This window comes from Anolis carolinensis, chromosome 3 (assembly GCF_035594765.1).
Source record: "Anolis carolinensis isolate JA03-04 chromosome 3, rAnoCar3.1.pri, whole genome shotgun sequence".
Lineage (NCBI taxonomy): Eukaryota > Metazoa > Chordata > Lepidosauria > Squamata > Dactyloidae > Anolis > Anolis carolinensis.
In genome coordinates, this window is record NC_085843.1 from 32,083,323 (window position 1) to 32,102,789 (window position 19,467).

General features: G+C 39.8%; 1 protein-coding gene across 5 annotated transcripts in view; it reads left to right on the forward strand.

Annotated features, from left to right (window-relative positions):
* mtus2 (microtubule associated scaffold protein 2) overlaps window positions 1-19,467 on the forward strand; it is a 423,984-nt gene that overhangs the window by 174,467 nt on the left and 230,050 nt on the right. For 4 of the 5 annotated variants that reach the window (XM_062974685.1, XM_062974687.1, XM_062974684.1 and 1 more), the window contains exon 5: window positions 10,075-10,104. The exons of the other annotated variant lie outside the window; for it this stretch is intronic. In XM_062974685.1, the coding sequence (XP_062830755.1) occupies window positions 10,075-10,104 (30 nt within the window). The remainder of the gene's footprint in view (window positions 1-10,074; window positions 10,105-19,467) is intronic. 5 annotated transcript variants of the gene reach the window in all.

A 19,467-nucleotide genomic window follows, 5' to 3' on the forward strand; every position in this document is an offset into this window, starting at 1 on the left:
TCTTGTTTTTGTCAATTTCTTTCCCAGTTTTATAGCAATGGATATTTTTAAATAAGTGGTACAATCAAGCTGCAACCCTGTATGCATTTACTGTAAACCCATTAAACTTAATGGAGTTACTTCTGAGTAAGTGTGCATAGACTGCTACTATTAAAATTGTGTTCCCGATCTGACAGTAAAAGACATGCCATGATGCAACAATGGCAGAAAGATTACAGAATACGGCAAAAAAGCCAGCTTGATTCTGGATCTCAAGTGAATTAAAATCAGCCATCTAACACCAAAGCAGTCATATTGGAACCAGGAGGTGAAAATAAACACCGATTTGTCATAGGTGACTGACAACCTAGAGACATTGCTTATCATCCAGCAGTTCAGGGGCACTAAGTACAAATGTAGACACAACATCCAAGCAAGAGAAGTTTAACTGATGTTGATGATGATGCTGATATTCAACAAAGAGGCTCATACAGTGGCAACACTGTTCATGTTGGGCACATTGGCACGACATGACTTGCAGTGATATGAGAAGGCACAGCAAAGACTGGGGTTGGAGCAGGCAACAGAAAGCAGTCCCTATTAGCTAGTTGCTCCTTCCAGTGGTACATGCCACACCTCTAGGGGCACATCTACACTGACGAGTTATTGTGGATTGAAAACATTTCAAAGACATGATGCAAGGCACAAATGAGTGCTGGAATGTGAATTAGAGACCTAAAACTGGGATTGGCAAAATCAGGGTATACACTGAAATACAACCCATAATGTGCATCAGCTCTTGTAAGTGTAAACCACATGCATGATGAAGCGATTAGGGGATGGGTACTCTGGTGATCTGCACATACACACCGTGGTGGGGGAAATTTAAAAAATAAACCCTGATTCCCCCATGGTTATGAAGCCACAGGTACTATGGGTCCTGAAACAAGGTTGAAGCCAACCTCTGCAGTACACATAAGTACCATCCAGACCTTGACCTCTAGGACCTTATCACATTGGGATATAATCCATTTATATCAGTATGAATCCCATATTTTTTAGGACTGGATACATGGTGTATTCAGACAAGATACATACTCTCCACATTCCATTGATTATTACGATTTGAAAATAGTGTGTTTTAACTAATCACACCATAGAAGGCTGGCTCCTCCCAATCTGTTTGAATGCCTCCCTCTGTCACTTTTTTATTTTTAATTTTTTTTAATGTTGTGCAGTGACATAGCTTCGAAGTCTCGAATTACCATTCTCATGAGATTTTAGCTGACAAGATGCATGCTGGTTTCTACAGTGTGCAATTACTCAATTTCTGCAATGTTTTGCAAATGGATTCTGATGGATTCCTGGAAGAATAGGGCAAACATCATGTAATAGGACCCGTTTGAAATTGTGTTCAAAGAGTCTCAGAAATGTATTATATCCCAATGTGATGAGGTCCTAGGTTAAAGGGCTTCACCACAAAATCACTTTCTCCTCTCCTGGTTTCACACTCACTTAAGTGGTCAGTGTAGATGTGCCATAGAATACTTTGAGCAATAGTTAGCAGCCCTGAGTATAGGTTCCTAGTGTTCTGATAGAACAATAATTTCTCATTTCCAAAGCTCAGAAAAGTTAGGTTTTGGGATTAAAAGCCCAAGAATCTCATAGCCAACATTGGGCCAGCATTGTTAATTTGGTTATTACTTCATTTCATAGAATCATAGAATCATAGAATAGTAGAGTTGGAAGAGACCACATGGGCCATCTAGTTCAACCCCCTGCTAAGAAGCAGGAAATAATTTAGTCAAAATTAACCCAAAAAAGCTGGATTGACTTGTCCACAAGTCAATGTAAGTACGGCACCTTAATTCTTATAAAAGACTAGCTGTGCCCGGCCAGGTGGAATAGCAGTGAATAGCCTTGCAGCCTCAAAGCCTGACCAATTTCTTCTTTTGGGAATCCTTGTTTAGTGAGCTGGAATACAAAGGAATAGGCTTACTGCTTGGAAGGCTGGATACTTGCCTTATAGGGGAATAGTTTTTTGGACTGCTAGAATTGCAATGAATAGCCTCACTACTTCAAAGTCTGTCTGCTTGCTACCTAGGGGAATCTTGGTTGGTCAGGTTCAATAGTACCAAGTAGTATCGCTGCTTCAAAGCCTGGCTGCCTTCTACCAAGGTTAATCCTTTGTTACACTGAATAGCCTTGCAGCTTCAATGCCTGGCTCTGTAATACCTAGGGGGATCCTTGTTGGCGAGTTGGAGTAGCACCCTCAATTAAAGAGCCGCTTTGAAGCCTGGCTACTTTCTTTGTAGGGGAATTCTTGTTTGGCCAGATTAAATTGCACTGAATAGTCTTACAGCTTAAAAGCTTGGCCACTTTCTACATAGGGCATCCTTGCTAGGCCAGGTTGAATGGGACGGAGTAGCCTCGTGGCTTCAAAGCCTGGGGCCTTCTACGTGTTGTTTACTCCACGGGAAAAACACACATTGCATTTTTATATATACAGAAGGAACCTTTCCCTTCTTTGAATAGAGTGGCAAAAGGCAAGTGCTTAGTCTGTCCCAGGAAGACCTAAAAAAATCACTAATTACTTCCACACTCTCGATGCTCATTTGAGGAGACGCACCATGGAGCTGCCATTACTGCCATTTTCCCACCCAAATATTCAAAGAGACTAGAATTGGCAGCCTGGCAGAGAGACAACCACATGCATTTTGTCAGAAAGGGTAGGATTTAAAAAATCAATAATCAACAGCAAACATTTTTCAGGAATGCTTGTTTCTCTACTAGCTTCTTCCTAGTATTGTTGTAAGGAATTAAATGTGCCTCTATGCTAGCTGAGCATGTCAAAGGCACAAATCCTTGAGATGGAAGAAAAAGGGAGTGCTAAGTGTCTTCTGTTAATGACATTTCTTATCATTATTCTCAGGCGTCAGAAATAATTACAGCAAATGTGCTTGAAGTATATTGCCTTTGGCATTTTTAATATTGATTTAATTTGGACAGATGGGCTTTGGAACCTTGTAAAATTGACCTTTCCCACTTTCACAAAAACCATCCCTCATTCACCTTTACACATGCATGTGCATGTACAGTAAATGTCATAGCCTTCTTCAACACAGTATCTTCCAGATTGACAATTACTTCCATTACTATTAAGTGGGTAGGAGCTGACACATCCATAGCTGGGGCACCCAGGTTCCAGAATAACTGGCCGTGTCTTTCTCCAGGACACAATCAATCAACCTTCTCCAGTGTGGGAATGATGTCACTATGGGTTATGGATTATAAAACCCATGGGAATGCTACTTGAAGAAGTGTGGTGGTTCCCACCGACCATTCTAGTCACACTTTGCTCTGCCCCTTTTGTAGGCCCATGGTTGCTAAACATGGATAGTTCTCACTGGGTGAGCTTGGTGTGTTGTTATGGCTTTTAAGTCTTTTTCTTTCTTTATAAATGCCACTTTTCATACTCTCCATTTCACATATAAAACCGGGGGGGTGTGTGGCAAATAATACCAGAATATGATCAAGATGGAAAAGTTATCACAGTATGCCTACCTATTTTGTGATGGTTAGAGGTGCAGGATCCCTATGAAAGTAGAAAAAATATGAACAAAAAAAGAGTGCAACTTTTTAGGAATCTCTAGGTCCTCTAGCACAATTCTGTAGTCAACACCTAGTGAAAGTTGATCATAGAATCATGTTGGAGCACCTACAAATGCCTAGAGAAGTTTTTTCTCCAGGGACTTTTTCACATGGCCCACTTGGGCCATGCCATTGCGCTGGCAGGCCCTGTCCAAACCCCAGCTAAAAGCGGCAAAACGGGGCTATTTTGCCCTGTGTGTAGAGGTCCTAGGAATCTTCCAAATCCTCTAGCAAAGTGCTTCTTAAACTTTTTCCAGTCATGACCCCTTTCCATCCAAGTCTATATAAGTCTATAGGGGCCACCAATGGCACAGTGTGTTAAAGTGCTGAGTTGCTGAACTTGCAGACCAAAAGGTTGCAGGTTTGAATCCGGGGAGCGGCATGAGTGCCCGCTGTTAGCCCAAGCTTCTGTCAATCTAGCAGTTCAAAAACATGCAAATGTGAGTAGATCAATAGGTACCTCTCCGGTGGGAAGGTAACAGCGCTCCATGCAGTCATGCCGGCCACATGACCTTGGAGGTGTCTATGGACAACGCTGGTTCTTCGGCTTAGAAATGGAGATGAGCACCAACTCCCAGAGTTGGAAACGACTGGACTTAGCATCAGGGGAAACCTTTATCTTTATATAAGTCTATAAAATGTATATAAAAATCAAGGGTTGGGCCCCACAGTTTAAGAAGCAGCGCTCTAGTACGTATGTATCCAGTGGTCAATGTCCAGTGGAATCTAACCATAAAGAGATTCCTAGAGAGATCTTATTGATCAAATTTGTGAACAATCAAATCTAAAAAAGTTAAACTAGCAAATGTGAAGGGAGGACTATAATCTGTGTTTTCCTGAGTCTACTGGGAAGGGCAGGATTCTGCCCCTTCTCCCCCCCCCCCCCCAAATAATTTAGAGCAAAGTATATTTGCCGCTTGAATTTAATTTGTAGCAATTGAAGTAAGCTCAGGACAAAAGGAGAAAGAGGAAATGGAAGAGATAAAATGGCTTTTAAAACAGCTGAAAAGTGAAATAATAATCAGAATTGCCCATACCAAATCAGGACAATTGGAGGGTATGCTTCTGTGGTTCTAGAAATCTCAGAGTTTTACTAAACAGCAACATTCTTTTTTTTCTGATTTGGCCTGTCTTCTGACATTTACCACTTCAATTTGCTAATACAAGAAAGGTTGCAAAGAACTCTTTCTTCTACAGAAGCCTATTTTCCAGTATTATCCTTGTAATCAGTTGGCAATGATTATAATCACGTAAAAGATATTCGCATTACATGCGACCTAATCCTTTTTACTGCTGTAATTTCATATGAAGACCTGATGATAGGATGTTGCCATGGGACATGGGTAAGGGTATCTTGGCAATACAGAAATGATAATAATGATGACACTGGACATTTGTTCACTAAACAATTTGTTCTGTTTGGATTATGCTACATATCCTGTAGGTGAAAATGGTAATATGCTCTTTGTGGAATGCTCCACTTTAATAATGCCTATCACCAAAAGATCAGCATTCTTTAAGACTGCATAGCCTCCAGCATTTCACAGATATAAACTGAGGCACATCTAGCCAAACAATCTCAGACTGTGGTCAAGATGGCAAAAGTTTAAAATGAGACATACGTACATAAAGTTGGGAAATACTGCAGCATTTTGCTTTTTCCTGATTCTACAGGGAAGGCCACAATTCTGCCTCATCTTCGTCTTCCTGCAGAGTTAACTGAGTGCAAACTACTTTTGCACTTTGAAATCACTTTGCAACAATTGAAGTCAGCCAAGGGGAAAGAGGGAAAACAGGAGGAGGGAAGAAAAACTGGGATATTTTAATGAACATCTAAAAATGTGGAATAACGGAACATTTAGAGGGCATGACACTGAAGTTGCTGTATATGTTGTTATTGTATGCCTTCAGTTTCTTTCCGACATACAGCAATCCATAGGCAAATCTATATTGAATTCTCTGGGGTGGAGACAGTGTGTGATTCTCCCAAATTCAAACAATGGATTTGCATAAAAGAACCAGGAAACAAACCCTGGTTTCCAGCATCATAGTCCAATGCTCAAACTGCTACATCATGTTGATGATTTAACTTGGATTAAATCATCATTGATTCTAATGGACTTTTTACTGTCCTAGTCGAATTTTTACTGTCCTCTGCTTTGTCAACTCTGTCACCAATGGCCCTCTAGGGTTTCAGGCAGATAATTCTTTTTGAGCCCTAACTGGTAAGGTTGTGCATTCAGGGTAAATCTTGATCTGTTGTGTCCCAGCTTTCAGTGGGGCCCCAATCCATTTTTGGGAGCAACCCAAAATCAGGAGGGTAGATATCTGTTTTTGCTCTTGGGTTCTGAAAGATCAATTTTCTAATGGCCCATTATTGGCAGGAGGAGCTTTGCAGGCTCATTTAAGGCATTTAAGCTATTCTACTCTAGAGGAGAGTAGGCAGGCACCATACTTTCTCTCCTGGGCCTGCACACCACACCACACACACTCTCTTTCCAAGGCATTTAAAGGGGGCAAGCAAGTTCTTGAAACTGTTTATTACTCTAGAGTTTATTACTCTAGAGACATACACATGCCAGCAGCCACACACTCTTTCCATGCCAAGGCATTTAAAGGAGGCAAGCAAGTTTTTAAAGCTGTTCCTTACTCTAGAGAAGGCAGTTGATTGCAGGTAAGCACATGCACACACTAGTAGGCACCTACTCTTGCAAGGCATTTTAAGGAGACATCCCAAGTTCCCACTTCCAGGTAAGGAAGAGCGATGACCTCTTGGGCAGGGAGAGGTAACTGGTGGTAGTTTTCATGGAATGAGGATTTTCTTTTTGTTTGCTGGGGGATTTAAAAAGATTAAATGGTGATGCCAAAATACAGTCAAGGAGCCAGGATCTGCTCCCACTTGTTTTTGTGTTGAGCTGATTTTCATAGTGGAAGGGGCCTTCTCATTACGTGCTCTCGAAGGAACGAATGTAACGAAAGAACGGATAAAGCGGGGGGGGGGGGGGGATGGACAGTTTCTGAAATGAAGTGGGATCAGGTATGTTCAGATGCTACACTGTACTTATCGAGTAAAAATGCTAAACAGTTTTCCTCCTGGCTGCAGATCTTTTTCTTCCAACAGGCCTTTGGGAATAGATGGTTTCACCATCCAAGGGCATTGCTTAGGGCTACTTTTAGTAAAAATAATTTTAAGGTTTTTTTAAAGTCTATCTATATTTTTGCCTGTGCTGTTAAATTTTGTAAACTCTAGCTTAGAGAATAAGGCTTTGTATAAATAAAGTAATACAATACAGTACAGTGCAATACAATACTTCCAGACAGATCACAATAGAATACTATTTACCATACTTGTTCACAAAATACAAACCGCAAAGACAAATAAGATGTACAGCAAAATTCAACAATTCATAATTAGAACAACTGCAAAATAAATAAAATGAATGGAGATTGTAAGACCCTCTCCATATTGCGATATTTCTTTTTTAAAACACCTTTCCAAGTGGAGGCATATTATGTGATTCTACTAGATTGAAAAATTAATTTCAAACATTGTGGTAAAGTGAATTTTCCTCACATAGATTAGTTGGGATTTTTCCTGTTGCCTCAGGCATTCTAGTATTTCTAATTTTGTAGTAATTAATTTGTACGCAGATACATTTATTTATGATCAAAATCAACAGAAATGTGAGATAATTTAAGCAACTAGATCAAACTCCATCTCAAAAGAAATGAAAGTAGGTTAGTTCATGTTACATTTTTTTAAAAATTGCAAATAACATCACTACAGTTCATTCTACTTCAGTGGTTCTCAACCTGCCTAATGCTGCAACCCCTTAATACAGTTCCTCATGTTGTGGTGACCCCCAACCATTAAATTATTTTCATTGCTACTTCATAACTCTCATTTTGCTACTGTTATGAATCATAATGTAAATATCTGATATGTATTTTCATTCACTAGACCAAATTTGGCCCAAATACCCGATACGCCCAATTTGAATACTGATAGGGTTGGGTGGGGGATTATTTTGTCATTTGGGAGTTGAAATTGCTGAGATTTATAGTTAACCTACAATCAAAGAGCCCCTTGAACCCCACCAAGGATAGAATTGGGCCAAACTTCCCACACAGAACCCCAATGACCAACAGAAAATGCTGGAAGGATTTGATGGGCATTGACCTTGAGTTTTGGAGTTGTAGTTCACCTACATCCAGAGAGCACTGTGGACTCAAACAATGATGGATCTGGACCAAACTTGGCACAAATAAGCAATATGCCCAAATTTGAACACTGGTGGAGTTTGGAGGAAATAGACATTGACATTTGGGAGTTGTTGTAGCTGAGATTTATAGTTCAGCTACAATCAAAGAGCATTCTGAACCCTACCAATGATAGAATTGGGCCAAACTTCCCACACAGAACCCCCATGACCAACAGAAAATACTGGTCTTTGGTGAGCCCTCTGACTCCCCCCCCCATGACCCCCCCCCCAGGGGTCCCAAGCCCCAGGTTGAATAACGCTGTTCTACTTGATCACAAATGACAACTGCACACACTTTTATTTACCATGGATAGGGATGGATGGACTATATGTTTTGCTTTTTCACTCATGTAATTTGTTACAACCTCAGTTCTTTCAACGAAAGAAATGTGCCAATATTTGGAAGTGCGTAACAAAAACAAATGGGATACAATTTTCAGTCATCTCTATTGATTCCATTCAGTATGAGACCATATCCCCAGCAAGGAGAGGATAGTCATAACTGACTGTTAATTGAGAAGAGCCTTCAGGAGAAAATACAGTAGATAGTCACAACTAAGGTGGATCTACACTGTAGAATTAATGCAGTTTGACACCACTTTAATTGCTATGCTCCATGGAATGACCCTTAATTTACCCATGGGTCATATAAAAAACCATAATTTTGGTCCCTACATCTGCCATCAACCTCTTGATGAGGTCAATTTATGCAAGTATCTATGCAGTATTATGAGTTAAGAGTCAACTGCCTTTGCTCACAGGTTGTCATTTAACATCCGGGGAGCGGCGGGGGGGGGGGGGGGGGTGTGAGGGAGATAACTTTTTTACTAAACCAATTAAGCCTTGAAAATTGTAGATAGCTGCCGCTCTTCTAATTGAGCTAAAATTTGCACATAGACCTCTTACGTTTCCTGTAGCTGAGCTCCTTAAAACTGGAGAATCACAGCTATGTCTTTTGCCTGGAGATTATCCTTGAAAATGATTCAGGAACAGATCCTATGTTCTGATAACCCTAGTAACAGCAATAATTTCACCAGCATCCCTAAATTGCAGAATCCATAGCAATTCAAGACAGGCAATAAATAGTTAAGCAGTAAATCTTTCTCCTATGTCCATTTTTAGAAATTGTTTCTGTTGGGTTTATCAGGAAATGTGTAAAAATTGCAGCATTTTTTTCAACAAGCAAACCAAAGAAAACATTGACCCAGTCCTAGTTATTAGTACATGCCCAAGAAAGCAAATTTCCTGTACTCTGTCACATGGGTACTGTGATTTGACTCCATTTGTTATTCTCAAGTATGGCCGTCCCATGTAATCAATGGGTTCTAGGTAAGTTGAAGGATCAATTCCATTGATTCAGTCCGTCTCTTTTAATTTAGATTAACTATTAGATTTAGACCTATAGGTACTTGCACTGAATGAATGTCAGGATGGTGGCAAATTATGGAAGGGTTTCTCAACCAGGGTTGAGAAATAAATTAGACCCTTGGTATCCACTGGGCTTGGTTCCCAGACCCCTGTGGTTACCAAAATAGTCAAATATGGCAAAATCAAGATTTTTTTATTTCTTTTTTGATGTTTTCAAGACATGGATGGTTAAACCCATGGATTCAAAATCCATGGATATGAAGAGCCAACTGTATATCATATATATTACAGCAATTTTATGCAGGGCGTTCCTGAGACCTGAGAATCATTTCCATGTTTCCTCCAGGGTTAAAAGGTTGAGAAAGGCTGAACTACATTGTGAATAACATTTCCCATTGCCCTGTTCCTGATAATTTTGGGAGTTCAGCAGTGGTCCATTTTAGAGAAGGAATCGGTTGAGCAAACATATTCATTCTATTTCCTTTCTATATGTTACTTCACAGGTTTCTTTTCTGGCTTAACCAAGTTGGCTTGCCAAGTAATAATTCTTTTCTTCTGTGCAGAATGTTTATATACAGGTTGCTAGGAGGATTACTTCCTAGTTACATGCTTAACAGAAAAGGAATTCTTATAAAGGGCCAGGAGGTTTTGTGGAGAAGCACAGCATTTCTGAACTAAGAATAAGAGACTAAAATAATGACAGCAGTAATTGCCCTGGATGAAATTTTTATATATGAATTACTTGTGATTCTAATATATACTCTGTTTTATTTTTTACTTTTATTTCAATTACCGTTTGAAAATGCTTCTGCAGACAGGAAGGAAAAAAATCAACAGAAGAAATGTAAGTGGTGTGTATATATTAATTATGAAATACAGTCGATGTTTTCAAAAGCTTTAATAATCTCCCCCAGATCAGTTCTGTTTAAAATTCTGCCTACAATTATGCTAACGTAATCCAGTTTCACTTCACCAGAATGAAATCTTATGCTGCAAATGCCTTAAATATATAAATATGGTAAATTAATGCTAAATAACACTGTGGCTGATAGCTATATAGTGAAAAGCCGAGTAAATAGATGAGGATCAGTGGATGCAAAATCACACTATCATTAGCAAAATCATAATTGACTGTCCAATTCTAGGCATTATTTTCCCCAAAGTCAGAGAAATAACACCAACTTGAACTGAACTCGTGTTCTGCATATTACATGAAGTAAGTAGAATGAATCTGAGTGTTTATGCTTTTTTACTCTGTAATGGTGGTTCTCAACCTGTAATCTTCCAGTGTTTTGTACCTTCACTCCCAGAATCCCCAAATAATAATAATAATAATAATAATAATAATAATAATAATAATAATAAACAACAACAGGAAAAACGCAGCCGCTATCAGGACCTCAAGATTGAACTTCAAAGACTCTGGCAGAAACCAGTGCAGGTGGTCCCGGTGGTGATGGGCACACTGGGTGCCGTGCCAAAAGATCTCAGCCGGCATTTGGAAACAATAGACATTGACAAAATCACCATCTGCCAACTGCAAAAGGCCACCCTACTGGGATCTGCACACATCATCAGAAAATATATCACACAATCCTAGACACTTGGGAAGTGTTCGACTTGTGGTTTTGCGAAACAAAATCCAGCATATCTATCTTGTTTGCTGTGCCATACAATGTTGTTGTGTTGATGATAATTATTATTATTATTATTATTATTATTATTATTATTATTATTATTATTATTATTATTATTATACCGCCCTTCTCAACCCCAAAGGGGACTCATTGCAATTCACAGTGTTGGCAACCATTTAATGCCCTTGATAAAAAACAGTATATAACATCAAAGTTGACCCTCTCCTAATATAACATTAAACATTATTAAACACATCACATAAAATAGCATCATATATCACACTTTAGGAGCCTCCGGTGGCTCAGTGTGTTAAAACGCTGAGCTGCTGAACTTGCAGACCAAAAGGTCCCAGGTTCAAATCCGGGGGGCGGAGTGAGCGCCTGCTGTAAAGCTCCAGCTCCTGCCAACCTAGCAGTTCGAAAACATGCAAATGTGAGTAGATCAATAGGTACCACTCCGGCGGGAAGGTAATGGCGTTCCATGCAGTCATGCTGGCCACATGACCATGGAGGTGTCTCCGGACAATGCCGGCTCTTAGAAATGGAGATGAGTACCAACCCCCAGAGTTGGACATGACTGGACTTAACATCAGGGGAAACCTTTACCTTTTTATATGACACTTTAACTTTAACTTTAAATATTCCTATGATAGGCCGAACGCCTGGTTCCACAGCCAGGTCTTTAGCTGTCTCTTAATGGTCAGGAGGGAGGGGGCCGACTTAATCTCACTCAGGAGGGAGTTCCACAGCCATGGGGCCACCACCGAGAAGGCCCTTTCCCTCGTCCCCACCAGCCGCACCTGTGAGGCCGGTGGGGCTGAGAGCAAGACCTCCCCAGATGATCTTAATCTACAAACTATTTCATCCCTTAATTTACTCTTCCCTTAAATTTTTTCTCAGTTTTTTTAAACTGAGTTTTGCAAAATTGTGACTAGAGGGTCAAAAGAAGTCTGCAGTTACAGAGCACTTCTGACTGTTAAGGCCTTTCAGTAAGCACAGGCTGGATCCCTATTCCTTAATCTGCCTTCCAATTGACCAGGAATACCTAAGTTTTCACGCAGGCAATCCTCAAATAATTGGATTTTCATGGGTGATAACTCATGACCAAGTATTATCTTCTAGAGGTAGAGTATTGGCAGTGGATCCATAAATGTCTGTGAAGGCTTATTCTGAATTTAAATGGGTTTTTACATTGAGGACATTGATTTTCAAATAGAAGGCAGTCACGACAAAGGTTTCCTTCCTCTTGGCATGTTTCTCCCATTTGCCATCTATTCATGCATCTTCAAAATCCATAGCACTGTTGGTAACAGCTGGCCTCCAATTAGAATGCTTGAGGGCCAGGGCTTCCCAGATCTCAGTGTTTATTCTACCTTTAAGCCCACCTTTAAACCTCTTTGGTTGTCCATCAATATTCCATTTTCTGTTCTTAGGTTGAGAATAAAGTAACTACTTTGGGAAACAGTAACTGGACATTCAGATTTTACACCCTATTTTATTGTACAGTAGAGTCTCACTTATCCAACATAAATGGGCCAGCAGAACGTTGGATAAGCGAATATGTTGGATAATAAGGAGGGATTAAGGAAAAGCCTATTAAACATCAAATTTGGTTATGATTTTACAAATTAAGCACCAAAACATAGTAATGTTCAATACATAGTAATGCTATGTAGTAATTACTGTATTTACGAATTTAGCACCAAAATATCACAATATATTGTAAACATTGACTACAAAAACATTGACTACTGTGTTGGATAATCCAGAATGTTGGATAAGTGAGACTCTACTGTATGTCTATATGCTTTCATGTTGTCTGTTGACCTATGGAGACCCTATAAATTCCATAGTGTTTGCTTAGGCAAGGAATATTCCAAGGTGATTTTGCATTCCTACCTCTAAAATGCAATGTCCAGCACTTGGTATTCATTGGCAGTCTTCCATGCAAGTGCCAACTAGGGATGACCTGCTTAGCCTTCAAGATCAGACAGCATCTGTTGCATTTGGGGTATTTTGGCAGGGACCTATTTTATTACATAGTTGCTATTGATCTTGTATTCATTCCATTTCTTTATGGTTATTCTTATTGTTTGTTTGTATCTTATCATTTGTAGATGCCCTGCCAATTTAAGTATATTGTGAAGGTATAGGATATGGATTATGTCCATAAATAAATCTTTTAATCCATGCTTAGAAAAAGAAATTGAAATGATCACAACTCTGTCTGGATCTAGCAAAAGAATCCAGACAGAAAATAGCAACAAAATAATAGCATAGCCCCATCTGTTTGGAAGCATATCTATTGGTTGCCATGTTTGTTTGTTTCTAAAATGTATTGCTTACACTCACTTCTATAGTTGATGAGAAAGACAATGAAAGGTAATGAAATGAGAAATGAGTACAAAAGCCTAGTCCTGTTTACCAGGAGTCTTTAGTGCCTGTTGATTGCTTTCATTCTCTCACAGTTTAATTATTAGAGACTTATGCCACAAAAGATGGTAGACTTGGATTCAGTTCTCTTTGTAATTAATAGCTATTGATATTCCTAGCAGAATTTGTCTGGTTATAAAACCTCCTACACTGTTGTCAGGCTTTTGCATTTCAGTAGGGACATTCACAATACAACCTGATAAATACTGTGATGCGTTTAATCAAATGTGAGAAGTTGTGCGAACAGGGGATGCTAATTTTGTAGCGGAGGACAAATCAATATTGCTATTGCTGACAGCAAATCTCTGTTAATTACGCAATGGAAATTTGCTTTACTCAGAAGAATGTTTGTCAGCCAGTTAAATCTGGGTTAAATATACCTAATTAACACATATGCTTCCCATAACATTCTAGCCTTTTCCTCTATGAATTTGTACCTTTGTATAATCAAGTTCAGAGCTCCCGCTGGTGCAGCAGGTTAAACTGCTAAGCTGTTGAACTTGATGACCGAAAGGTCAGCAGTTCAAATCCGGGGAGTGAGCTCCTGCCGTTAGCCCCAGCTTCTGCAAACCTAGCAGTAGAGTTGTGCAATTGTGTGGAATTGCTGTTCGTTTTTTGTAGTTTCATTTGTGTTGTCTCATTTTTATATTCGTGTCCCGCTAATGAAAATGGGCCGTTTATATGACACGAATTTTTGTCTGGCTAACAAAAAACATGTAACTTTTCATGCCATTGGTGGCAATGGGAGGGCTTCCGAGGCTTATCCCCCCCCCCCTTGGTTTTTGGGCTAGAGGGGTTAAAACTGCCACACACTGAGAGCATTTTGATCCCTTTTAGCCAACCAACTTTTAAAACGTTTGGATCTTCCCCAGAGTACTATTGTTATTAATAATATTATTGCCTTAACCTCCATTTCCACTGATCAGATCGAATGCGGAGGGAGGCATTTCCCTCTCCCAGCCTGTGGTCAGATTCCCAGATCCTTCTTAATATACATGTTATATATATAAAATTATATTAACACCCATTGGTACACATCAGCTGTAAGCCCTCTGTCAGTACCTGCTTATTGTTACGGGGCAGAAATGAAAAGAAAACAAAAGCAAGCATGATGACTGTTTCGTGTCACCTTTCATTTCCTACGAAAATGTCATCATTCGTTTTGTTTAGACAAACAGTCAAAACGAAACAATAGCATGAAGGAGACTAAAGAAATTTTTTTGCATACATCTCTACCTAGCAGTTTGAAAACATGCAAATGTGAGTAGATCAATAGGCACTGCTCTGGTGGGAAGGTAACAGCATTCCATGCAGTCATGCCCCCGCATAACCTTGGAGGCATCTACGGATAACGCCAGCTCTTTGGCTTAGAAATGGAGATGAGCACCAACCCCCAGAGTCGGACACAACTAGTCTTAATGTCAAGGGGAAACCTTTACCTTATATTCAAGTTCATTATCACCATTACGTCTTGCAGCAGCAAATTCCACTGTTTAACTGTGTGTGTTGACTGAATTTCCTTTTATTCTTAAATGTAATTGTTAATCTCAACTAGATTAGATCCACTGGGTGAAAGAAAGTTTATTAAATCAGTGCTTACAAAAATTCCATTGATTCAGTGGGTTCCTGCCAATTGATTTGGTCTGGGTTAGGACTCATGCAACTCTTCCAATATTATTGGAATCCAAGCCCTAGCAGCCAAATGAGCGGATATTCTAGAAGCTTCAGTTGCCCGACATTTGGAGGACTTCACGAATCCTGATTAGACCAATGTGTTTCACTAGATGATCCCAGGTTCCAATGCATGGAAGAAGAAAAATATACCATGTGCAGTTTTTTACCGCTTTCTTATGCTCTTCCTTATGCCTCAGATTTGGTCTTCAAACTTAAAATGGTGTGTTTAGTTTGTGATGTGAACAACTGGAATAAGGAGACAATGCAGACAAAACAGACCAATGGGGAAATATTGTTTAAAAACTTCAATTCTTCCTTTGTCAAAGTTCGTGAAGCAACCAACCTGAGTTCTTCTGCTGAGATGTGCTGGCTAATCAGTCTCTTTGAACAGCTGAAACTGGAGCTATTTCTCCTCGTAAGCATATGCCTTGTACCTTACCTTCATTAAAATTTATCTCTGCCATCTTATTGCCAAACACCCTGTCTGATTAGATCCTTCTGGAATTGCTCAGTCCTCAGTAGCATTCTCTGACCTAAATTATTTCTGTGTCATCAGCATATTTTAGCCCATTCTCTCCTGTTTTATGCTTGAGATTCATTGGCCAACACTAATATTCAGAGCACCCACATCTTTGCTTCTTTCATCATGGCAAAAGACCATTTAATCCCCCCTGGTGCTTCTGTTCTCAGTTTTTAATCCACAAGAGGTTTCTCCATTTCAGTGTAAAATTACTTGTTTTCATTAATACTCCCCTGCGTGTGACCTTCTCAATAGCTTTATGCAAATCCAAGTAAATTACATGCTTTCGTAACCCATTTTTCCCAAGTTCCACTATTTGTACTCTATCTAGCTTCTGAAGTTACGTTTGTTCGGCTGTTCTTCAGGGCTTTCGTGCAAGTTTATTTAATCAAGTCATTTATTGAACTTACTTAATTATCCTCCTTGACTATAGTTGATTATGTTGTCTAGCTCTTGGTAGTTTAAAGAAAGATTTTTTTTCAAATTTAAAGAGCAAATTTTACCTTTGGTGTGTTTACAGTTCGATTTGTGTTAGACCATGGTGACCCTGGAGATCTGGAAGGCATTTTCTAAATAACTTATGATGGAAAACCTAGAATATTGCACCACAACAATAAATCTAGACTTCAGAATGACACCCTTGAGGTAGTAACAAGGAGAACAAATTTAAAATTGTAACAGAAACCAATTTAAACAGTTTGCTGAAATACAATGCTTAGTAAAGGGATAGTACAATGACAACTAGGGTAGTAATTCAACTCCGGGTTTTCCTTGATGGGGCTGCTTATTTAGATCCTTTCCCATCTGCTTTCAGCCCAAGTTTGGGAACTAAAATTATTTTGACTGATTATACATCTCAAGAAGAACCCCTTCTGGTGCAGTGGGTTAAATCACTGAGCTGTTGAACTTGCTGACCGAAAAGTCGGCGGTTCGAAACCAGGCAGCGGGGCGAGTGCTCGCTTGTTAGCCCCAGCTTCTACCTACCTAGCACTTCGAAAACATGCAAATGTGAGTAGATCAATAAGTATCGCTCCGGTGGGAAGGAAATGCAGCTCCATGCAATCATGCCTGCCACATGACCTTAGAGGTGTCTACAGACAACACCAGCTCTTTGGCTTAGAAATGGAGATGAGCACCACCCCCCAGAGTCAGACACAACTAGACTTAACGTCAGGGAAAACCTTTACCTTTACATCTCAGGAATTGGATTGGGATAGTACCTTCTTGTTGGTCCTACCAGATTTGTGTTGGACCTCTTAACACCTTTTGATACCTACTACTGCTACTACCTTTTGATACCACTGACCTTAGTGTTCTTCTTGGGGTTTTGGATAGTATGAGACTAGGAAATATTGTTTTATGTTTAAATGTTCTTGCAATGTAGAATTGGGGGGCTATTGTCAGTTCCCTTGACCAATATTTCTTGGGCTCTCTCAAGGTTCTGTCCTGTCTTTCTTCCATGCATCTATGGAAAATCCAGAGGGGAAATCATCCAGAGTTTGAAGATAGAGCGTCTTCAGTGTGCAGATCATGCCAAGCCTTTCCTTTCCTGTCCTTTCCTCCATAGCAAAGGAGGCTGTGGAGAATCTGAATCAGTTTCTGGGATAGTGAAGGATTGAATGTGAATTAGTAAACTGAGGTTGGATTCAGACAGGACAGAAATACAGTTGATCAGGAGAAATGTCAAAAAGTTGAACATTTTCAGGCAAGGTTGCATTTCTACGAAAGACAAAATCCATGGGTTAAGGAAGACAGATTCTGGACATTTTGTTACTTTTGAATGTTTGGGCCTAATAAAAGTAATTTTGAGGGCCCAACTTTACATTCAGGCCTCCCTAAAGAGAGAATTTCAAAGTGCAGGAGCAACTACTGAGAAGACAGCGTGTGTTCCCACCAGCTGAACCGTTAAAGGTGGTGGGACTGAGAAAAGGGATCCTTCTGTACAACATAGGGTCCAGTTGGGTTTATTTCGAGAGACAGTCTGTCAGATATCTTGATCGAAGCTATATGTTATTTTTCTTAGTATACAGTCACTTACTGTATCTTGATAATTCCTAAGGTGTTTAGGAGTCTTGGTACTCCAGTTTTACCAAATCAATTCAGAGGTTTGGGGGTGGGGTGGAGCTTGAGCTCTCCTGCTGCATTCTGAGGTTTATGGATACAATAAAACAAATATAAATAAATAAATAATCTAAATAATATATAGAAGAATCATACAATGCTGAGAGATAGATCAATTAATTAATTAATTAATTAAAAACAAACAAGTAGAGTGTTGAAAGGCAACAGCTTAGTCTGTCCCAGGAGAACCTCAAAGAAATGCTCTGACCACCATGTTACTGCTTCTGACTTTTTTGAATGCCTGAGTGGAGAAGTGGTGGTGGTGTTGGTGGCAGCTAAGGTCAACTGGCCCTCTGAGGTTGTGACACCCCTGGCAGCGAGAGCACTGGAGACCAATACACTGAGGCCAATAAACAATCTAATATCTTTATTAAAGAATTGAAGAAATAAAACAAAAACAAGCAGAAGATAAAGTTCATCAATAGACCTTTTAGGAAAGGTCAAATATAGTCCAATAATATATTGTCCAATGTCCAATATTAGAGTTTAAAGGTTGAAATCCAAAAAACCGAAACACACTCAAACTTCCAAGCCTTCCAAGTCTTTTGCTAAAGTTCCAAAGCAAGTCCAAGGCAAGGAATTGAAGACAAGACTGGATTCACGGCACAAGGCAGGCTGAAATCACGGCAAGGCAAGGCAAGGGAACACGGCTAGGCAAGGCATGGCTAGGCTGGAAGGTAGTGGATCCAAACGTGGTCCAAGCTTGGCTGGAAGTGAAGTTAATTCTTCAACTGACATGTTGACTCCACGCTGGCTAGCCAGCGCACAGAACTTTTAAGGAACTTCAAATCTTTTCACAGAGCAGGTGTCCAGATGCTCTTTTCCCAAGGGAAAAGAGCTAAAACAACATCTTCAACCAGATGCGATCCTCCCTGAGAATTCTCAGGGGAAAACGGTTAATCAGCAGATTCTCTAGCTGCTAATCGTGCGCTCCTTCTCCTGCCAGCTTTCTCAAACCTGCTAGTTTCCCAAAACATTTGTCTATCAAAGGAAGGGAAACTGGTGGGAGAAGGCTCCGTTTCAAGGGCCTTTTTAATGAGCTGTGGACTAGAATTGTCAATAGGGAGCATCTGGAAAGAGGCAGAATCTTGCTGAATCGGCACAAACCCCATGTCCTCGTCACTGTGGTCCATAATGGAGGCAGGATCACGGCCCAAGGGTTCAGGGGACATCACAGAGGTGGCACTGATGTTTTCCCCGCCCAGTGGAATAACCCTTAACTTATCCATGGATCATATTGAAATCCATAATTTTGCCCCCCCCCCCCCCAGACCTGCCCTTGACTTATACATGAGGTCAACTTATACGTGAGAATATATAGTAAGAAGATGCAAAAGTGACATGAAGAAGGTATGGAATGATTCATACCTCCTGAGTAGCTAACCGATATCATAGTATATGTTGTTACCAGCATACTGATATGCAGTGATAAACATTTCACACTGATTGAAATGCAATAGTAATTGTTCCATTAATATTTGGTTGTTTCTCTTCAGCAGGGAAGATCCTGAATTGTCAGATGAAAGAGAAGGATTTTTACTAACCTCTTAGGATTAAAACTTAATCAAAATGAAGTTACTATTATTGATTTAACATATCCATGGAAAGTATGCTTGACAGCCTGTGCTTTGTAGTTAATGTTGGATGATAAAGGTCAAAGCCTGCTTTTCATGGCAGGATATTTTCTTCTTGACTTGTTGGATTTCTTTGATGTTGTCAAAGGGAGAATGTTGAACTTCTTTATCACTTTGCCATAGATGGAAAATGTTTCCACTTGCTAAACTAGTATTTATTTATTTATCATGTCAAAAGTGAATTGAGG